Raw genomic sequence first — 16,828 nt, forward strand, 5'->3', positions numbered from 1 at the left:
AGGTGCTAGGATTGGTCAGGAGGAATCTAAAACCATGAATTCTTTGTTCTCCTGGGTTGGTGCAAAAGTAATTGCAGTTTTCGCAATTATTTTAAACCGTGATATCTTTGGTACAACCGAATAGTTGCAACCACGCTATTAAATGGAAGAATGTCTCAGGCATCTGTAGCTAAGACAGGTGTTCGTTATTGGGCATATTACCTAGGAATACTCTGTACATTAACCAATACAGATGGTTTCCCTCTTTAAGACATCATTCCATTTTATAAGGCAACCCAGATCTGGCGAAGGCATTGTTTCCCATTTTTGGAGACTTTTGTTTGATCCAATTTAACTAATATTGTCAAATCCTTAAATACATTTTTTTTGCTTATTGAAGTTTTCTAAGGTACATTAAATTACATCCGGGGCTTTATTATTTCACGTTGACTTGATTTATAGATTGCAGTAGCCGAAAGTATAAGCCAAAGTCCTATGGGCATCTCTTCAGGAATAGTTCTTACTGAATTAAGGAGTGTGCCATAGCAAGGGAATTTCAAACCTTTCTTTTCTGAAATGAACATGGGATGCTATGTATCAGATACTCACAAGACGACCTCCACATGGTCCAAAGCCCACTGATCATGACCTGTTCCATTGTGGCGTGGCTGCCACCAGCGCAATAAAACTCCTTTCATCCGGGCCTCCCTGGGTCACAGATAGAAGGACAAAGAGGTTAAACATTAGAAACAGAGAACTTTCTGGTATGCAACTTCCAGATTTCAAATATAATAGGCTATTCTAAATCAACAAAACTTTGGGTATAGAATTTAGATTGGCTTATGTCTAAGCAGCATTACATTTTATTAGCTGTTTAAGGACTTGCAATACTTTACATCTCTCCTCCTTATTCCCCTTGCTACACCAGTACCTGGAAGAGCAGCACATTTGGTTAACAAACATGATGTGCCTTCTGTGTGATGAGCACTGTGCCAGAAGCTGGGGGTATAAGTGTCACAAAAAGTTGCCTATCCTCAGAACATTTTCAAATAAGTGTATTTAGCAGAAAGTTAAAAACGGTGTTTTCTAAAGGACTACAAATACTGGTTAGAGGAAGGAAAACATGCAAAAAGCCCTGTTGTTATTCTCTATTCCCTCTTGCCCTACGCATTGCCTTCACCTTTGCCTGTTGTCCTACTAGGAAACAGGAACCCAACTATGGAGCCCTGGGTCAGTCGTGGTTCTGCCACCACCGACATTTGTGGCGTTGGTCCAGTAACGTCACCAAACCTCTAGCTCTACCTCTGATTCTCAGGGACGGGGCGTGAGACCGCGCCCTCCTAGCAGGCCACTTACAGGGGGACGTTGTACGACACTCTCTGGGCCTGAGTGAAGTCCTTGGGCTGGTGCTGCGCGATGACGTGCCACGTGATGCCGTTGTTGACGCTGTACTGCAGCAGCACCGCCTTGTCCACGGCGTGGGGGCCGCTCACCGTCGCTGTTGCAGCTGTCTGTCTGCGCTGGGCTCCCGATTTGCAAGACAAACATGATTTGCTGAAAAACACGAGGGGAAATTGTCTTCACACAAGGTTCAGGATGTATAAAGGAGTTCTACTGTCTAATTACAAAAAAAAATCTTTCTTGTTTCTAAAGCCATGATTCCTGAGTCATCACATAGTAAAGATAGAAGCAATCCAGTGTCATGGCCAAATCACATCTGTAGTAAAACGTGGTTACTTTATCTTTATGTCATGCGCATGAAAAGTAACCTCGGAAAGGCTGGTTTTCTACACAAAGAAAACAATCCTGATTTGCAAAGATCTGTCCTCTTTTTCATGATGTTGGAAACCTCGTTAGAGTATTTTATCCGAAACACCTTCCATTCTCTGAAAGGTATGGTATGGGCCCAATAGGTAGCTGAGGACATGGAGAGGGCAAAGAATAAAATCATGATATTTATGCTACATACTTGTTTACAAGTAGCTCCAGGCTGAATAGCAGCTACACAAGGATAAATTGTCATGTCTGTTTTAGGAAAGGCTGTCTGGAGATCAGAGCGGAGGGGAAACTGAGTTACACATGCAGGCCCTGGACCATGTCTGCTGTTCTTTGACATGTCCTTTTGCTTTTGACAGGCATCCTTACCCTTAGAATACACAGCTTCAAAACATAGGAGGGCTATCCTCAGTGATTCATAGAGCAGTCCCATTTAGGGTAGGTGGTCAAATAAAGCTTAAATGCACAAATACATTTAAACTTGTAGATGTATAAATTAATTTGAAACAAAGTTACTTGTACAACGTGGTATATAACAGTTAACTCAGCAGCTAGTTGTAGTTCTATATGGGGCCAAGGAAAACATCAAGTGGTCTCTAGATTAAGTATACCTTTTTGGTAGGAAAATATGGGATGGGGAGATACAACAACTTTTGGTATCTCCATGGTTACCATACAGGAATTAATCTTATTATATTTTCATTGTTTATCATATTGAAGGCCCCCAAACTTGCCCTTCTGCGTCTGAAAATATACTACTAACATTTTCCAAAGTGAAAAGCCTCAAGCAAACATCTACATTCTTTTCTTTCTTTTTTTTTTCTTTTTAAAGGAGGGCATAGCTCACTGGCCCATGGGGGGATCGAACCGGCAACCTTGGTGTTATTAGCACTACGCTCTAACAAACTGAGCTAACCGGCCACCCCCAACATCTACATTCTTAGTAACTAATATCTAATTCGCAAATATACTGGTAGCTACTGAACGCTTTTTAGCATTCAGGGAATACTCTAATCCAGTACTTTGCAAACCTTATGAAGCCTTGCAGTCTTTTCTTGAATTATACAGATAAAAAGCTGTGTTTGTACTGGCTAAGGTGGCAGAGCTAGGAAGGGGAGGAAGTGGGGAAGGAGATCCCTCCTGGGGTCTTTCTTTCTGTTAATTCCCTAGTTGATTTGCACAGTCTCTGCTCACTCTATTCTACATTAACATGCAGTTCCTCTAGCATGTGAATTTGTAAAATTCCCATCCATCCATCCATTCATCCACCCATCCTCCATTTCTATCTATTGCGACTACGTGTGTTAAATATAGGTATATGATTGCATGACTGCAAATCTACTTCACGTACACATGTATATTTACATGCTTGCAATGGTCAACATTGAATTATCTATATAGATTATCCATAGCGGAACTTTTTATTTTTACTAATTTATGTTGCAACTTTATTGAGATATAATTGACATAAAACAGTGTGTAAGTTTAAGGTGTACAATATGTTGATTTGCTATGCATCAATTTTTTTACATTGGGCCATTTTCTCTAGGCTTATGCCTATGTCCGCCACTACTCAGCTAGTGTGTATGAAGAAATACAAGGTAATTCCACAATAATTTAAGCAAAGCATAATTCTGAGTTGTGAAAACATGCAATGCTTCCTCATACTAAATGCAAATGATGATTCAGTGTCCACTGCTTAGTGACACCTGTTCCATTCAGTTTGTGACCATATCTCATAGACAGTGGACAATAACCAGTCTTGAGACTGGGGCTGCGTCTGGACTATGACACAGGAGTTTTGTTACCTTGCTCGAGTGAGATCCAGAGGTTTGGTGGCAGCTTGCCTTATCTGACAGCCATTAAAGTAGAGCGAGTCCCCGTGGGCATAGGGTGCCAGCTGCCCACAGCCACTTCCTATCGCTCCGCCTTGAATGGTCCCTCTCCCAGTTTGCCTCAGTGACTCTTGCTGACTCAAAATTATCTTTAATGTAACTGGGAAGATCATGACTGAAAACAGAGCAATCATCACCTAGAGGGAAGGGAAAAGCGCAAAAATTAGCTGGAACAAGCAGAGTCGTCGCAGCTTAGGAACAAGTATTCAATTTCAGATTTAATCCACTGCTGTCACTGTAAGAATGCCAAAATACCAAGCAGATATAGACTCCCAGAAATAAACGTTCCCTTTTATTTTAGCAATTATTGGCTTACACTGCTGAAATAAATCCCATTATGTCTGAGTCGATGTTTACTAAAATGTATAGGTGTACTTCTTGCTCCTGTAAACCTATTATTTAAATACCTAGCATCTGATGGGGCCTATATGTTTCCCAGCGGTGGTTCTCAGTAGGCAGCTCTCACCCTGGCATGAGAGGTTAGCCTAATTTCTTCCCCCTTGGCATGACTTTGAAGCAGAAAATAAGATACCATAAGTCATGTTCTTGTTCTTCTTCCAGCTCCATACTTGAGGATTCTTGACAGCGAGTCTGTATTTTATTCATCATTGAAATCTAGCATCTAGCACAATACTTAGCACATATAAGATGTTGAATAGTGAAGCTGGGATAAAATACATACATAATGAATAGATTGGAGTGTCTCTCAGAGACCACCAAGCTGAGACACTGGCATTGAAGTAAGACGCTACATTAGCAAATGTGTATGTGCTTGCATTTCCCCTTGATATGAACAGCCCAACTTTTCCAAATGTCCACAATAGTTCAAAATCAAAAGGTCACAGCTCTGTTGGACCAGGGGAGAGGGAAAATTCCAGACATCTAGGATTCCTTGTGAGACATCTGATTTGTTCATTTGCCTAAAATTCAAATTCTCCAGCTAGTACACAGACAGACCCAGCTGGTTTCAGCCATAATGAGACTGGGGGGAACGATGACCACAAAGTAATTCCTAACATCAGTAACATGCAGCAGTCTACCTTAGTCATTCTCATGTCATCGGGAGGCCAGGAAATAGCATCAGCCCAGAAACCTAACGAGATTCTACTCCAGAATTCAAATCTGTGGATTCTTACATTGTACACGTGGGGAAATTGCGTAATTCTGGTCCCCTCTGGAAAATCTCTCAGCTTTGAGAGACAGCAAGGCTGATTGGAAAGAACAGTCCTGAGTACCAGCTTTTTTTCCTGACACTTACTAGCTGTGTGACCTTAGGCAAGTCATTTAACCTCCCTGAGTCTCCGTTTCTTTACCTGTAAAGTAGGAATACTTACACTAACCATAGCTAATTTCCGGGGATATCATAAGCACTAAATGACCCCACTGAACAAATTGGTGGACACTGTGTAAATAGAAAAGCATAAGGCAATGCAAGGATTCATTCACGAGAGGTGTGCTGAGCATCGCTGTATGCTAAGTGTTAGGCTTTGAGGAGCCAGCGGGCATGATGTAAAGTGAACTTTGTAACAGTAGAGGCAGAAACCTGTTAGAAACATTGCATCAAAGGACAGCCGGGCTGCAGGCCTTCTTACAAGCCAGCAGAGCAACTTCTGATGATGTCGCAGTTGAGTAGATACACTGTCCCAAGTATACTCATTCTCTAGAAACTCAAGCAGTAAAATGTAGTTTTCATTTTTTTTTTTTTTGAGTCATGAAGGCTTTTTCTGTGTGAGAGAGTGACTTGGGAAACAGAACATTTTGAATTATCAGCTACGTCTTGGGGGGACAGGTGCAGCTGCTGTTGGGAGAAGCTGTGAGAGAGAAGGAATATTGGCAAAGTATCCAGGAATGGGCAGCTAGACTAGGAAGGAGAGAAGCCCAGAGTGGAAATAAAGTGTCAGGGGTAGGGGTGGGGGCAGGGAGTTATATGGAAGACGGGAAGTGTGAGGTACTATAGATTTTCTGAGTGGAGAAAATCTGCGTTAAAAAAATAGTTCAAGGAACATAGCATGAAGTTATCCATGATAATTCATTTCAAAGGTAAATGACTGTGAACCAAGAGTGTGTCCTCCACCCTAAGTCCCTCAGGCTGGAGTATATGTCCATTTCCTAGTGGCCTCTGTACACGTGTTGAGGAGAACCTCATCCTCTCCTGCGTCAAAAATGACAGTCTGGGATTCAGACCTTGGAAGCTTTCATCACAGATGCAGACGGCGCCGGTAGTGCAGTATCCATGCCCACTGCACAGCCTGGGGCAAGCCTCTCCGATGTACACATGGTCAATCGCCCAGCTTTGCTTCTCAGTTTCTTCCCCCTTCTGGATCCAGCGGAACTGTGTGGCACTGAAAGTCCCACAGAGACAGAAGGGATTCAGTAGGCTGTTATTTCCCATGGCTGTGTCCAGCCTCTAGCTCTAGGAATGGGGAATACCTCTGAGAAAAGGGCTTCCCAAACTTCTCCCTGAAGCACCGATTGGCAGAGGTGAGTGAATGTGTACTCCTCAGACTTTGGGAGTATGTCCCAAAATGTCATTCTGGAAGCATGTGCCTTCCCTGAAAATTTGATGTGAATTTCCTATTCTATTCCTAATAAATCTGTGTCTATTTTTCCCATAGAGGCATATCATTTTCTAAACCTTTTGAGTATAATGAATGCTCCTCTAGGAAGATTGCACTCCATTTTGTTTATTCTGCGACTTTTCGTATCCTGACCAACCATCCACACTCCACAGAGTATTTGTATCCGAGATGAGCGCAGCCTTTGGAGCACAGAACTCTGGGAAAGATATAGTACCAACTCCAGGTTTTGGTTGGAGATCTGTGATTTGGGGCCTGTGATTGAGTCTGCATGTGCCGTGGCATTTAGTCAAAAGGAAATCTGAGATCTACGAGTCATTTACAAACATGATCCTATCTCTTCCTATTTCTTCTTTGGATATGCAATTGCCATTTTGGGGCAAGGGTTGGTGAGAGGAGGGAGAGAAAAAGGGAGGGGGTACTAGGGCTGCAACTAAAACTCCAGCCTCATTTTATCAGTTGCTCTCAGCTCACTGCATGAGCTCTGTAGAGAATGCCAGATAATTCCACAAAGTTTACCCTAGTACACAACTTACCTGGAGGAGACATGGTCAGGCAGCTGAATGGTGATTCTCTTCCAGCTCGAGCTGTTGACGGCATTGTAGATGGTGGCTTCATGGAACTGGAATGGGGAACAGCCGATGCTGTTCGAAGAGGAGGGAAGGCATTGAGTCTGAACGAGTTGCCAGGAATCGGACCTGTAGAAGCCATAGAGGTTGAATTAGACAGCGCTTAAGAGAAATAGATGACCTGTCTAATGTCGCGGTAATGCTTTGGGGTTGGGTTAAATTAAGGTATTTCAAGGTAAATTTCTTATTTCCTATGCCTAGTTATAATTACAGACAATAAAAATAAAAACTGAAAATAATTCCATGCAAGATATATTCTAACTCTTTACAAGCACATAATATATTCATAACAGAATCAAACAATAGTATTCACGGTGGCTGCACTCTAATGGTTTCCTCCCACTGATACCATTACCAGAGAGGTACCCGGAGTTAACTGGCAAAAGTTTCTGTCTAACCAAAGTTAACTCACTACTATAATTCATTTTGAAGAGTGTTTGTGGGAGACAGGCCTATCAACGCCTTAATAAGGTAACTGAACTGGGTCAGACTTTTCTTTGACACTGTCACTATGTTTCAGCAGCTGTGACTCTGGATGAAGCATAGTCAGATCTTTCATTGATTTAAATTTTTATTCAAGTTGTTTGAACATGAGCAACATGAATAAAAGAGACTCCTACTTTGAGAACAAATGTAATGTCTTACTTATTTTAAAATATAAAGTTTGTTGGCTGTAGCCTTGTATGAAAATAGATTTTTCTTGGTTAGAAGAAAAAATTTGAAAATAAGACGTAAATTTTATGTGAATGACATTTGTACATGTGAAATACAAACGAACTGACACTTTTAATACAAAAGATTACTCCTCTGTAAACAGTTGCCTTAAAAATAGACAACCATTTGAACTGTGTATTCAAATTTGGGGGAAACAAGTACTTCACAAACCTTGCATCCTTAGTGTACTCCAACATTACGGAATGAAGGTCACCACAAGAAATGGCTTCACAACCCACCACAATCTAAAACAAACATAATCAATATGTATCAGGCAAGATTAACTAATAGTTATTGTTAATTAGAAATCCCATCTGTTTTCATTGTGACTCTGATAAGTAATCAAGAAATATTCAGCTTTTATAGAGCAGCCTGCCAGAACACCAAAAACACATTCTTTTGACTTCAGTTCAAGACATGCAATTTTGTAAAGAGATAAGGTTAAAAAAGTACTATTTCTATTTAATTAATTAGTATAACATGTTAGTCATAAATTTGGAGAAGATAAATTGGCCAAAAGAAAAGTAACATGTAATGTAGAGAATTAATGGAAAGGAACTCAAAGTATTACTGGTTCAAAACATTTTCATTGATAGCCTAACTTCCTTGATGCTATTATTGAACTTTTTTATTTGTAATTACTTAATATTCATTCTTAGGGTTTTTCCATTTCCATATGAATAAAAGCTTTCCATATTATGTGTGATTAAGTATTTGAATAATCAATAATGCACAAATTCTATAAAAATTTGGTGATTCAAATTTAAGTCCTGATCATCTACTTAATCAACAAGTCCTATTTCAGGCCTGATACTGGAGAAGGTTAGTGCTAAAAATTTCAGGCTATACACTCATGAATAAAACAACTCTGGCTTCAGAGAGAGAATAGAAGCATATTCCAAAAATGGAAATGGAAATCATAAAAGATACAAATAAAATGCTGTGCTGCTTTATAAGGAGATATTGTATTTAAGCGGATTAAAAAATAATTCATTAGACCTAGAAGATTGTAATTATTCCAATCACAAAAAGGAATGGTAATTATGTGACATGACAGAGGTGCTACCTATTGCTATAATGGCAATCATATTACAGAATACAAATGTATAAAATACTCTTGTCGTACAACTTAAATTTACACAATGTTATATGTCAAATATATTACAATTAAAAAAAAGAAAATAATTCATCAAGCAGGGTGCATGTGAGCTGTCTCTGAAATATGGGAAGAGTGTGAGAGTCTTTAGGGAGTCATTTAGGGACTAAAGACATTTAGGGAGAAGAAGGATTGAGTTTGGCAAACTACAGTCTGCCAAATTCTACAGTCTTAGAATTGCAGTCTAAGATATTTGACCTTAATTTGGAAGGCAATGGGGTCATTAAAAGTTTATGAGCAATGGAATGATGAGCTCCAAGCTGCACTTTGTAAAGATCAATTTGACTGTGCTCTTGAAGACAGGTGTTAGCAGAGAGAGATTAGAGATGGAAAGATTAGTTAATGGACTGTTGATTTAATCAGGGCCAGAATGGGGAGGGTAATAGGGCAAACAGAGAAGAATGGGATGGGTGCCAGGAACATTGGAAATTAGAATTAAAAGGATGCAGTAAATGATTAGATGGGAAAGGTGAAAAATCAAAGACTAGTTTAAAATTTAAAGTTGGTGAGTAGGTGAAAGGTAGTGCCATTAATAGAAATAGGAAAATCAGAAAGAGGAGCTAGTATGGGGAGGGAAGATATGAAGTTCACTGTTAAGACATGTTGAGTTAAGATGGCAATAAGACAAAGGTGTAGAAATGTACACAGACTATGAAATCACTGAATTAATTGTGGTGACTCAGTCAAAGTTGGCATGTGAATTTGAGGGTTGTCTTAAAGATATGATACCTGAAGCCAGGGATGAATGAAATTCCCAATGGTGAGAACGTGCATGGTGGGAGGAGAAAGCTCAGGAATGGTACTGAGAAACGCTGACATTTAGAGGGCTGAAGGAAGCAGAGGAGCCAAAAAGGAGAGAGAAGTAGATATCAAGAAGATAAGAGGAGAATTGGCAGAGAATCTCAGAAGCCAAGGGGAAAGAGAATGTCATGGGCTGGGGAGGGCAAGGAAATAGTGTCAAACGGTACAGAGAGGAAAGGAAGGGTGAGGAATGGGAGAAAGGTGTTGGATGCGGTGTTTAGAATGCCTATGATGATTTTAAAAATGCAGTTTTAGTGATACTTCAATTATTAAGTTTTTGGGGACAAACTTTAAAAAACAGAACAAAACAAAACAAATTGATTTTGGATAGAGAAGAAAATGCCAGTCTCTTCAGTTCTGAGTTGATAGAGGAAGCAAAAGAGGAGGCTCCAATCACCTCCAATCACCAAATATGACGACTTTGACATGGGCCGCAGTGTAGGCCGGGTAGAAGGAAAGCCTTCACTCATAAAGGACGTGGCTGGGAACGAGGGATGGCAGAACACGAGAAAAGACCCATGACCTTGAACATCCCTATTGTCAAAGTCTGGGAAGGGGAACTCAAGGTTACATATCTGAGACATAATACGGTTACATTTCTTGCTATGTCCCAATATCCTTATAAATTTTATCGATGCTCAAATACTCCTACATGGTAAAGGCCTTTGTGAAAGCTTACTTCTTTTATCATAAGATAAAGTCTCTTTTAATGAATGAAATCAATCATTTCTTTATAGTTGTCCAAATAAGCATTCTCCCCACACCGCCTCCCCCAATGTAATGCCATACTCAGTTTCAAAGAGCCACTTCTCCTGACCTTAAACTGCATCATATATCCTGGCTGTATAATAAGTTCTCTGGAGGAGAGCACGTTATGGGTCTTGTCTTTCTTTTTATTTGGCCAGTAGAGGTGGAAGGATGGATTGCCACAGAATCCTGCTGTCCTTACTGCATTAGGGTAAAAACTCCAGTTTTCTTCATGAGAAGTGCCTTCTGTAAAGGTAAATTGGAAATAATATGACATGTCATTCTCTTGAACTGACTGGCTTATTGTTGAATTACTTGAATGTCTATGCTCTAGCGTTTTGCTCACGCTTTAAGATTGATTTTTGTTTTATTTAATTGGTATAAACATAAATCCAAGATGACAAATCAAATCTAGAAAAGATTATTAAGTACTAGTAGTATAATGATGAATGAACTTGTAAAATGTAATTGCTAGTCTGGGTAACTTTCACCATTGCACACTTATTCTTGGTACACTTTTGAACCAATGCAATGTGTATCTGTAGTACAGAAATTCCTAAAGAAATGGAAATTATTGTAGCGTATTGACATGTCAAATTATATTTAGAGTTAGACATTTTATCTTTAGCAGGATTTATTAAATTCCCAGTTGACATTTCAACCAGCCGCCAACCTTGAAGATTTACAAACTGCTGGGCAAAATAAAAGCAAACATTTGTTGAACACTGAATATGTGCTAGCCACTCTTTTAAAAGCTTTTTATAGAGTAATTCATCCAAAGGCATAAGCAGACAAACGACTCACAGGAAAGTGAGTGACTTAATTCTTACCGTCATCAAAAGTGTCAACCAGTTGACTGGGATTGATTTCTGCCCCGCCAATCAAAATGTTGTCTAGTGCCCACTGGGCACGCTCCACCCCGGAGACTACAAGTCCATTGCTGATCACAAAAGGCTGCCACCAGCGAAGTCGAGTTGTGTTGGTGAGGGCATCCTCAGGAAGAAGGATGTAGTCGTGTCTCACAGAAATGTATTTCTGATAATCCATCTCATGGAGCAAAGTCCAAGTAATTCCTATAATAACAAATATATCAACATAGTGATACATCTGGAAAAAACCCCACAAACCACCAGTATCCTGCAGCTACTGTAAGCTGCCCAAAGAACTCTTCAAGCAGGTAATGAGGATTGATTTTGCTGACTTTAATATAAGTGTTCACCACTTATACATATTGTTACAAAATGAGGCTGATGATATGAGGGAAATGGTACTTAGAAATACTTGGCCAAAAATAAAAACACTAAAGTAAAAATTATGTATTTTCTGCTTTTAGAATTTTGTTTTACATTCCCACACACATTATTTTTCATAAATTATGAGACACACCCATGTTTTGAATGTTCCTAGATAAGAACCAGTAGTTTGAAATTATAATTGTATGCAATTTTTGATTTATTGGACTGATAATGAAGTTTGCCTCTTAACAATTGATAAGACTGTGGGAAGAATGCTTAAATTACTTAAGAAAACACTTACAAATACTGTCAAATACTTTAGGGCCTTCTATTTATCTGTTAGTTATTAAGAATAATGTCTATCTGCCAAAGGTGATTTTCTAAAGACCTCATGGTATTATTGGTCTAGTTTTAGTTATTTCAAAACAATAAAACAGAATTTTGTGAAAATAGTGTATGATACACTCACAAATTCAGACTCTCTTCTTTCACAATTAATAAAGTTTTCTTGTAGATTCTCTTAGCATTTGTTACACACTTGTTCACACAAAAGCTTTTTAAAACTAAAAAGAATACTAACGGTATTCTTTTACTTGGAAAACTATAACAATTATTTCTTAATTGTATCATTTATAATAAAGCTTCAGTTAAGCATAGAGATTATTTTCTTTACTCGTTAACTTTGGAGTTAATTTTTAAAATACGATTTCTGTCTTTTCTCCCTTTTTTGGTCGATTTTGCATAACACAGAAGTCACATGTATGGAATGTGTAACACAGCTCAGATCCATAACTTTCTTTTTGGAACTTTCACTATTCGCATTGCAAAGTCAGCAAAGCTTTGCGGAGACTTTTCTGAGGGGCATTGGATGGAATTTGGGAATCTGCTCTCAGGCATGGCGTTCACCCCTGAAACGTGCCTCCATCGGTAGAGTAGTCCAATAGCACGCCTTCCTTCCGGCAGATGGGCCGATGGCAGGAGGTCATGTTGTTCTCACTACCGATGCGCCCCCAGTATTGCAGGAATCTGAATGTAAGCACATATTATCCATCAGAACAGTTAATTAGAACAAATCGTCTACTCAAGTCCTGGATAACAACTTCTTCCACAAGTGTTCCTTGCTTTGGGGCTAATTTGCTAAGTTGCGATGACAATAACCGAAAAATGACTTACTTTGCCCCTCTGAGATCCAGATCTTGAGTAATAGCTTGTCTCACAGTAGATCCCCCAAAATAGAGTGCAGTGTCTTCGGCAAGAATCCCACACTCGGTACAAGTACTCCCACCTTCTAAGGACATCCATAAATCAGGCTTGATCTCTTCACTGTCAAAGCGTTCCTTCAGGAAAGTCTGGAAAAAAAAAAGTGGCATGTGGTTAAGAATATAACAATTGCAGATAATGACTAAGAAATAGTTAGGACAATGCAGAGTTACGTCCTGGACTTTAAAAACTTAGAGCTGATTTCAAATGCTTTCCCAAAGATTTTAAAAATAACAACAACTGGATACCTTCATAATGTGCTTTTCCATTGTACAGTAAAGATCATTTAAACTGCTTAAATAATGTTCAATAACTGGAATTTCAAGTCTCGAGAGAATCGTAAAACATAAATAAGATTGAGTACAGTGATACTCCTATTTATAAAAAGTTATTTAAGAATATACTCCCAAAATGTTTGTTTATTTATCTGGTATGTAAAAGTACTATTGTAATTTATTATATTATGAACATGCACAAAAAATGAAAATTCAAAGAAATAAGATAAAATATTATAAAATAGATATTCTAGTACTTTTTTCCCTAACATTTCCCACTGGGTTGTCTTGTTTCCCCAGGAGTGTTTACCCCCACCTTGGAGACTGCTTTAGGCAACCAGGACCATTCAGTTTCCAGCACGGAATGAATTTAGGATGTCTGTATGATTAGGTAGGGATACGTGAAATGAAACCAAAGCTTTCCATACTGAGTCAAAGGAAATCAAACTTGGAAGGCAATTTGAAAGACTTTTCACTTGTTTATCAGGGCCAAAATTCAGGATGATGGGGAGAAGTACTCAAAATCTAGAATAAAAGATTTTCCCTGGGCCTCCAGTTTATCCTTTTAACTAAGAATGATCAACAACCAGGAATAGTCTCTTTTCCAGAGAGTAGATAATTAAATATTAGGGTATGGATACATTTGATGTAAAAATATTTCATTCCCTCACATCATAGCAAGATCTTGATTTTTTAATTCATTTTTCCCATAGTACATTCATTTTGTCCATAACATAGTTTTGCACTGGGTTGAGCAAAGGTGTGAAAAACAAAAGCTAACTTTATTCAGGTCCATTTTCCTGAATGTGCACTCAGTGAGTGAGAGGAAAAACATTTAAGACACTCTGACAGGAGGAAATGGATTAATAAAACATGTTTTCTGACTGCTATTATCTTTCGATTTCTAGTCAGGAAACTTTAAAAAACATTTCTACCAATGTTTTTTAATGGTAGAACTACGTCATGAAAATAATTTTTTATAATTGTAATGGCAGTAACTGTGTACCAAAAAACTGCACACCTTTTCACTTATTTAAGAGAGTAATCCAGTTGCTATCTTATTGTATAATTAAAACGATTTAAATAGACCCTCTTCTTTAAACTTAGATCATAACCATCTCTATAGTTAATGATGTGTAGTCACATGTCAGTCTTACCTTACTGATGTTAGCAAATAAATGCAATTTTAAAAATGGAGGTTTACACGTAAGACACTAGAGTCAGAAGACATGCATCATTAACCATGTAAACTCCCATTAGAAAGATGTGAATCAGAGTTCACAATACAGATTTGTACAATTTTCTATCCAACTGAGAAATGCTAATGAAATATGAATGTCATCAAAGAAACCAGATTGTTTTTTGTAGTTTATTCATTACTTGTGGCTATGTTTCTCATTTGATAACAAATAGACTAACAACTCCAGACATAAATGAACATTGCTCTAATTTTATTTTTTAATTTAGCAATTCCAAAGTTGTTGAAATATTATAGAAAAAAATGACAGAACAGGTTTTGTTTACACTGTTTGCCCCTTACATGTTTGATTTCAACCACTTGTACTTTTTTAGCTTAGTCATTTTTCCTGTTATTGTAATGATGAATGCACTACATTTATTCACAGAAATAGAATGCACATATGTATTGGGAAACTGTATTTGCTTTGCATATTAAATAATGATATAACAGCTAAAGTTTCCAAGAATGACCTTTCAGCAAATCAGAATGCTGAATTTCTGAACAAAAATTCAAGACTATTTAGTCCATTTTGAAAATTTGTTTTTTTATGAAAATGCTTTCTCTTTATTTCATAACAACAGTATTCTCTTTCAAACAGTACATCTACTGAAAAAGTAAAGAAAGCTTAAAATTGACTTCAAATAGTCTGCTTTAAAAAAAGCAGACTATTTATGCTCTTGAATCCATTCAGTCTGGTTTATATATTACTTGGCTAAACTATACTAGAACTTGATCCTAATATTCTTGCATCCAAGAAACCTAAGACATATTTTCTAGTTTCCACCCAAAGGGTTTATTTACTGGGGGGCTCCAAAGGACATTGTTATACATTAGTAATCTCACACTTAAGTTGGTTCCTAAGGCCTGGCCTGCAATGCGAGTGAATGCTTCCATCAGGAGCTTTAATATTACCTTCAGACTGTGAGTCAAGTAGCAGTTGGGCCCAGAGTAACCTGGATCACAGATGCACTGCTCCTTTAAGCAATCTCCATGGCCTTTGCAGTTGTCCAAGCATCCAGGGCCCAGGTAGAAATTATCAATTGCCCACTGTGTATCTGAGTACTTCTGATAGAACCTAAACCTCACTGGGCTGTCGGCAACACAAAAACAAAGGGATGAAAAACAAAAGTTAACTTTATTCAGGTCCATTTTCCTGCATATTCACTAAGTGAGCAAGAGGAAAAACACCTAAGATATTCTTACAGGATAAAATGGATTAATAAAAAATGTTTTCTAACTGCCATTATCTTTCTATTTCTAGTTATGAAATTTTAAAGCCAGTTTCACTTAAATTTTGTAATATGCGTGCAAACATGGAAAAGAAAATGAAAATACAGTGAAATCTCTATTTCAAGTAATAGGAACATTTTAAAACACAAAACTATCATAAATCAGGAGCCCAGTGACTGCATCGCAATTTAGATTCATTAATTGCATTTCTGAAATTGCACAGAAGGTGACTGAATCCTTTGACAGAGCTTTGTCAATGTACATCTAGCCCTCAGGTGGTTGGGAAACAGAAACTTCTGAATTCCCCAAAGATAATCAATATTCTCAGAGTAAATATGCTAATTAGAAAACAATTGCGAAAGGGTTGTATTAAAAGGACATTTTCCTGAGATTTTAATTTCATCACTGTTCTTCTCTGCCATTTGGGGAAAATACAGGCCTCATAATTAACCTTATATTAAAATACTCCACGCTATGTTGGTGTAAGGAGTCCAAAGTGCATGAGGGAACTTCCTGGGGTGATTTAAGCGTTCTGCATCTCGTTTTATGTGGGGCTACATGGGTTACACAGTGGGAAGAGCTGACTGCATTGAACAATTAAGATGTGTGCATTTTACTGAATGTAGATTATACTTCGTTATAAAAAAGAGAGAGAACGGGGGAGAAAACGAGGCAAGGACATTGTGGAGGGTCCCCGGCAAGCATTTTACCCCAGCTGAGTCATAGGAGGCAGTCATCGTGATATAACTGCCCGAACTATTGACTAGTCAAGAACTGTATGCATTCTTGACTAATTCGTACTGGTGGGATGCCAGGAGGTGCTTGCTCTGGCTCTGTTTGTAAGAAGAGCAACTCTCTTTCTCTCCCATTGGACACAGATAAGGACGCATTCTGCTCCAGTTTTCTGGAAGGCATCTATGTTCATGAGGGGAACCAGCCTGAAGGCTGAGTGTGGCCAATGTGTGGACAGTGGAACGAAGAGTGAGAATAAGACATAACAATGTCTTGAAGACACTGTTGAGCTTGTACATCAACCAATCCTAGAGTCCCCTTATTTTTGGATATTTTCATTATAGATATAATACATTCCATCTTTAATTGAGCCACTTTGAAATGGGTTTTATGTTACCTGCAACTGAAAGCATCCTAATTTAGCATCCTGACATGTTAACTGACTAAGCCCTTTAGATTTGTTCCAGAAAACTGTGAGTGGTTATGTAGTAAATGATATCTATGGGACATTGGAAAAGCTGTGTGTGGTAGGCGCCTTACTCACAGGCTCTACATGCTCTGATCTCATATCATCGTTCTGTTT

At 38.4% G+C, this 16,828-nt stretch overlaps 1 protein-coding gene across 1 annotated transcript in view; it reads right to left on the reverse strand.

Moving 5' to 3' along the window:
* RELN (reelin) overlaps positions 1–16,828 on the reverse strand; it is a 496,978-nt gene that overhangs the window by 10,609 nt on the left and 469,541 nt on the right. The window contains 14 exon segments of the mRNA XM_033088143.1: positions 589–687; positions 1,336–1,472; positions 1,474–1,533; position 2,742; positions 3,564–3,694; positions 3,696–3,787; positions 5,835–5,992; positions 6,763–6,924; positions 7,741–7,814; positions 10,344–10,519; positions 11,104–11,346; positions 12,428–12,534; positions 12,682–12,857; positions 15,196–15,373. Coding sequence (XP_032944034.1) covers positions 589–687; positions 1,336–1,472; positions 1,474–1,533; position 2,742; positions 3,564–3,694; positions 3,696–3,787; positions 5,835–5,992; positions 6,763–6,924; positions 7,741–7,814; positions 10,344–10,519; positions 11,104–11,346; positions 12,428–12,534; positions 12,682–12,857; positions 15,196–15,373 — 1,794 coding nt within the window.

Source organism: Rhinolophus ferrumequinum, chromosome 20, assembly GCF_004115265.2.
Source record: "Rhinolophus ferrumequinum isolate MPI-CBG mRhiFer1 chromosome 20, mRhiFer1_v1.p, whole genome shotgun sequence".
Taxonomy (NCBI): domain Eukaryota; kingdom Metazoa; phylum Chordata; class Mammalia; order Chiroptera; family Rhinolophidae; genus Rhinolophus; species Rhinolophus ferrumequinum.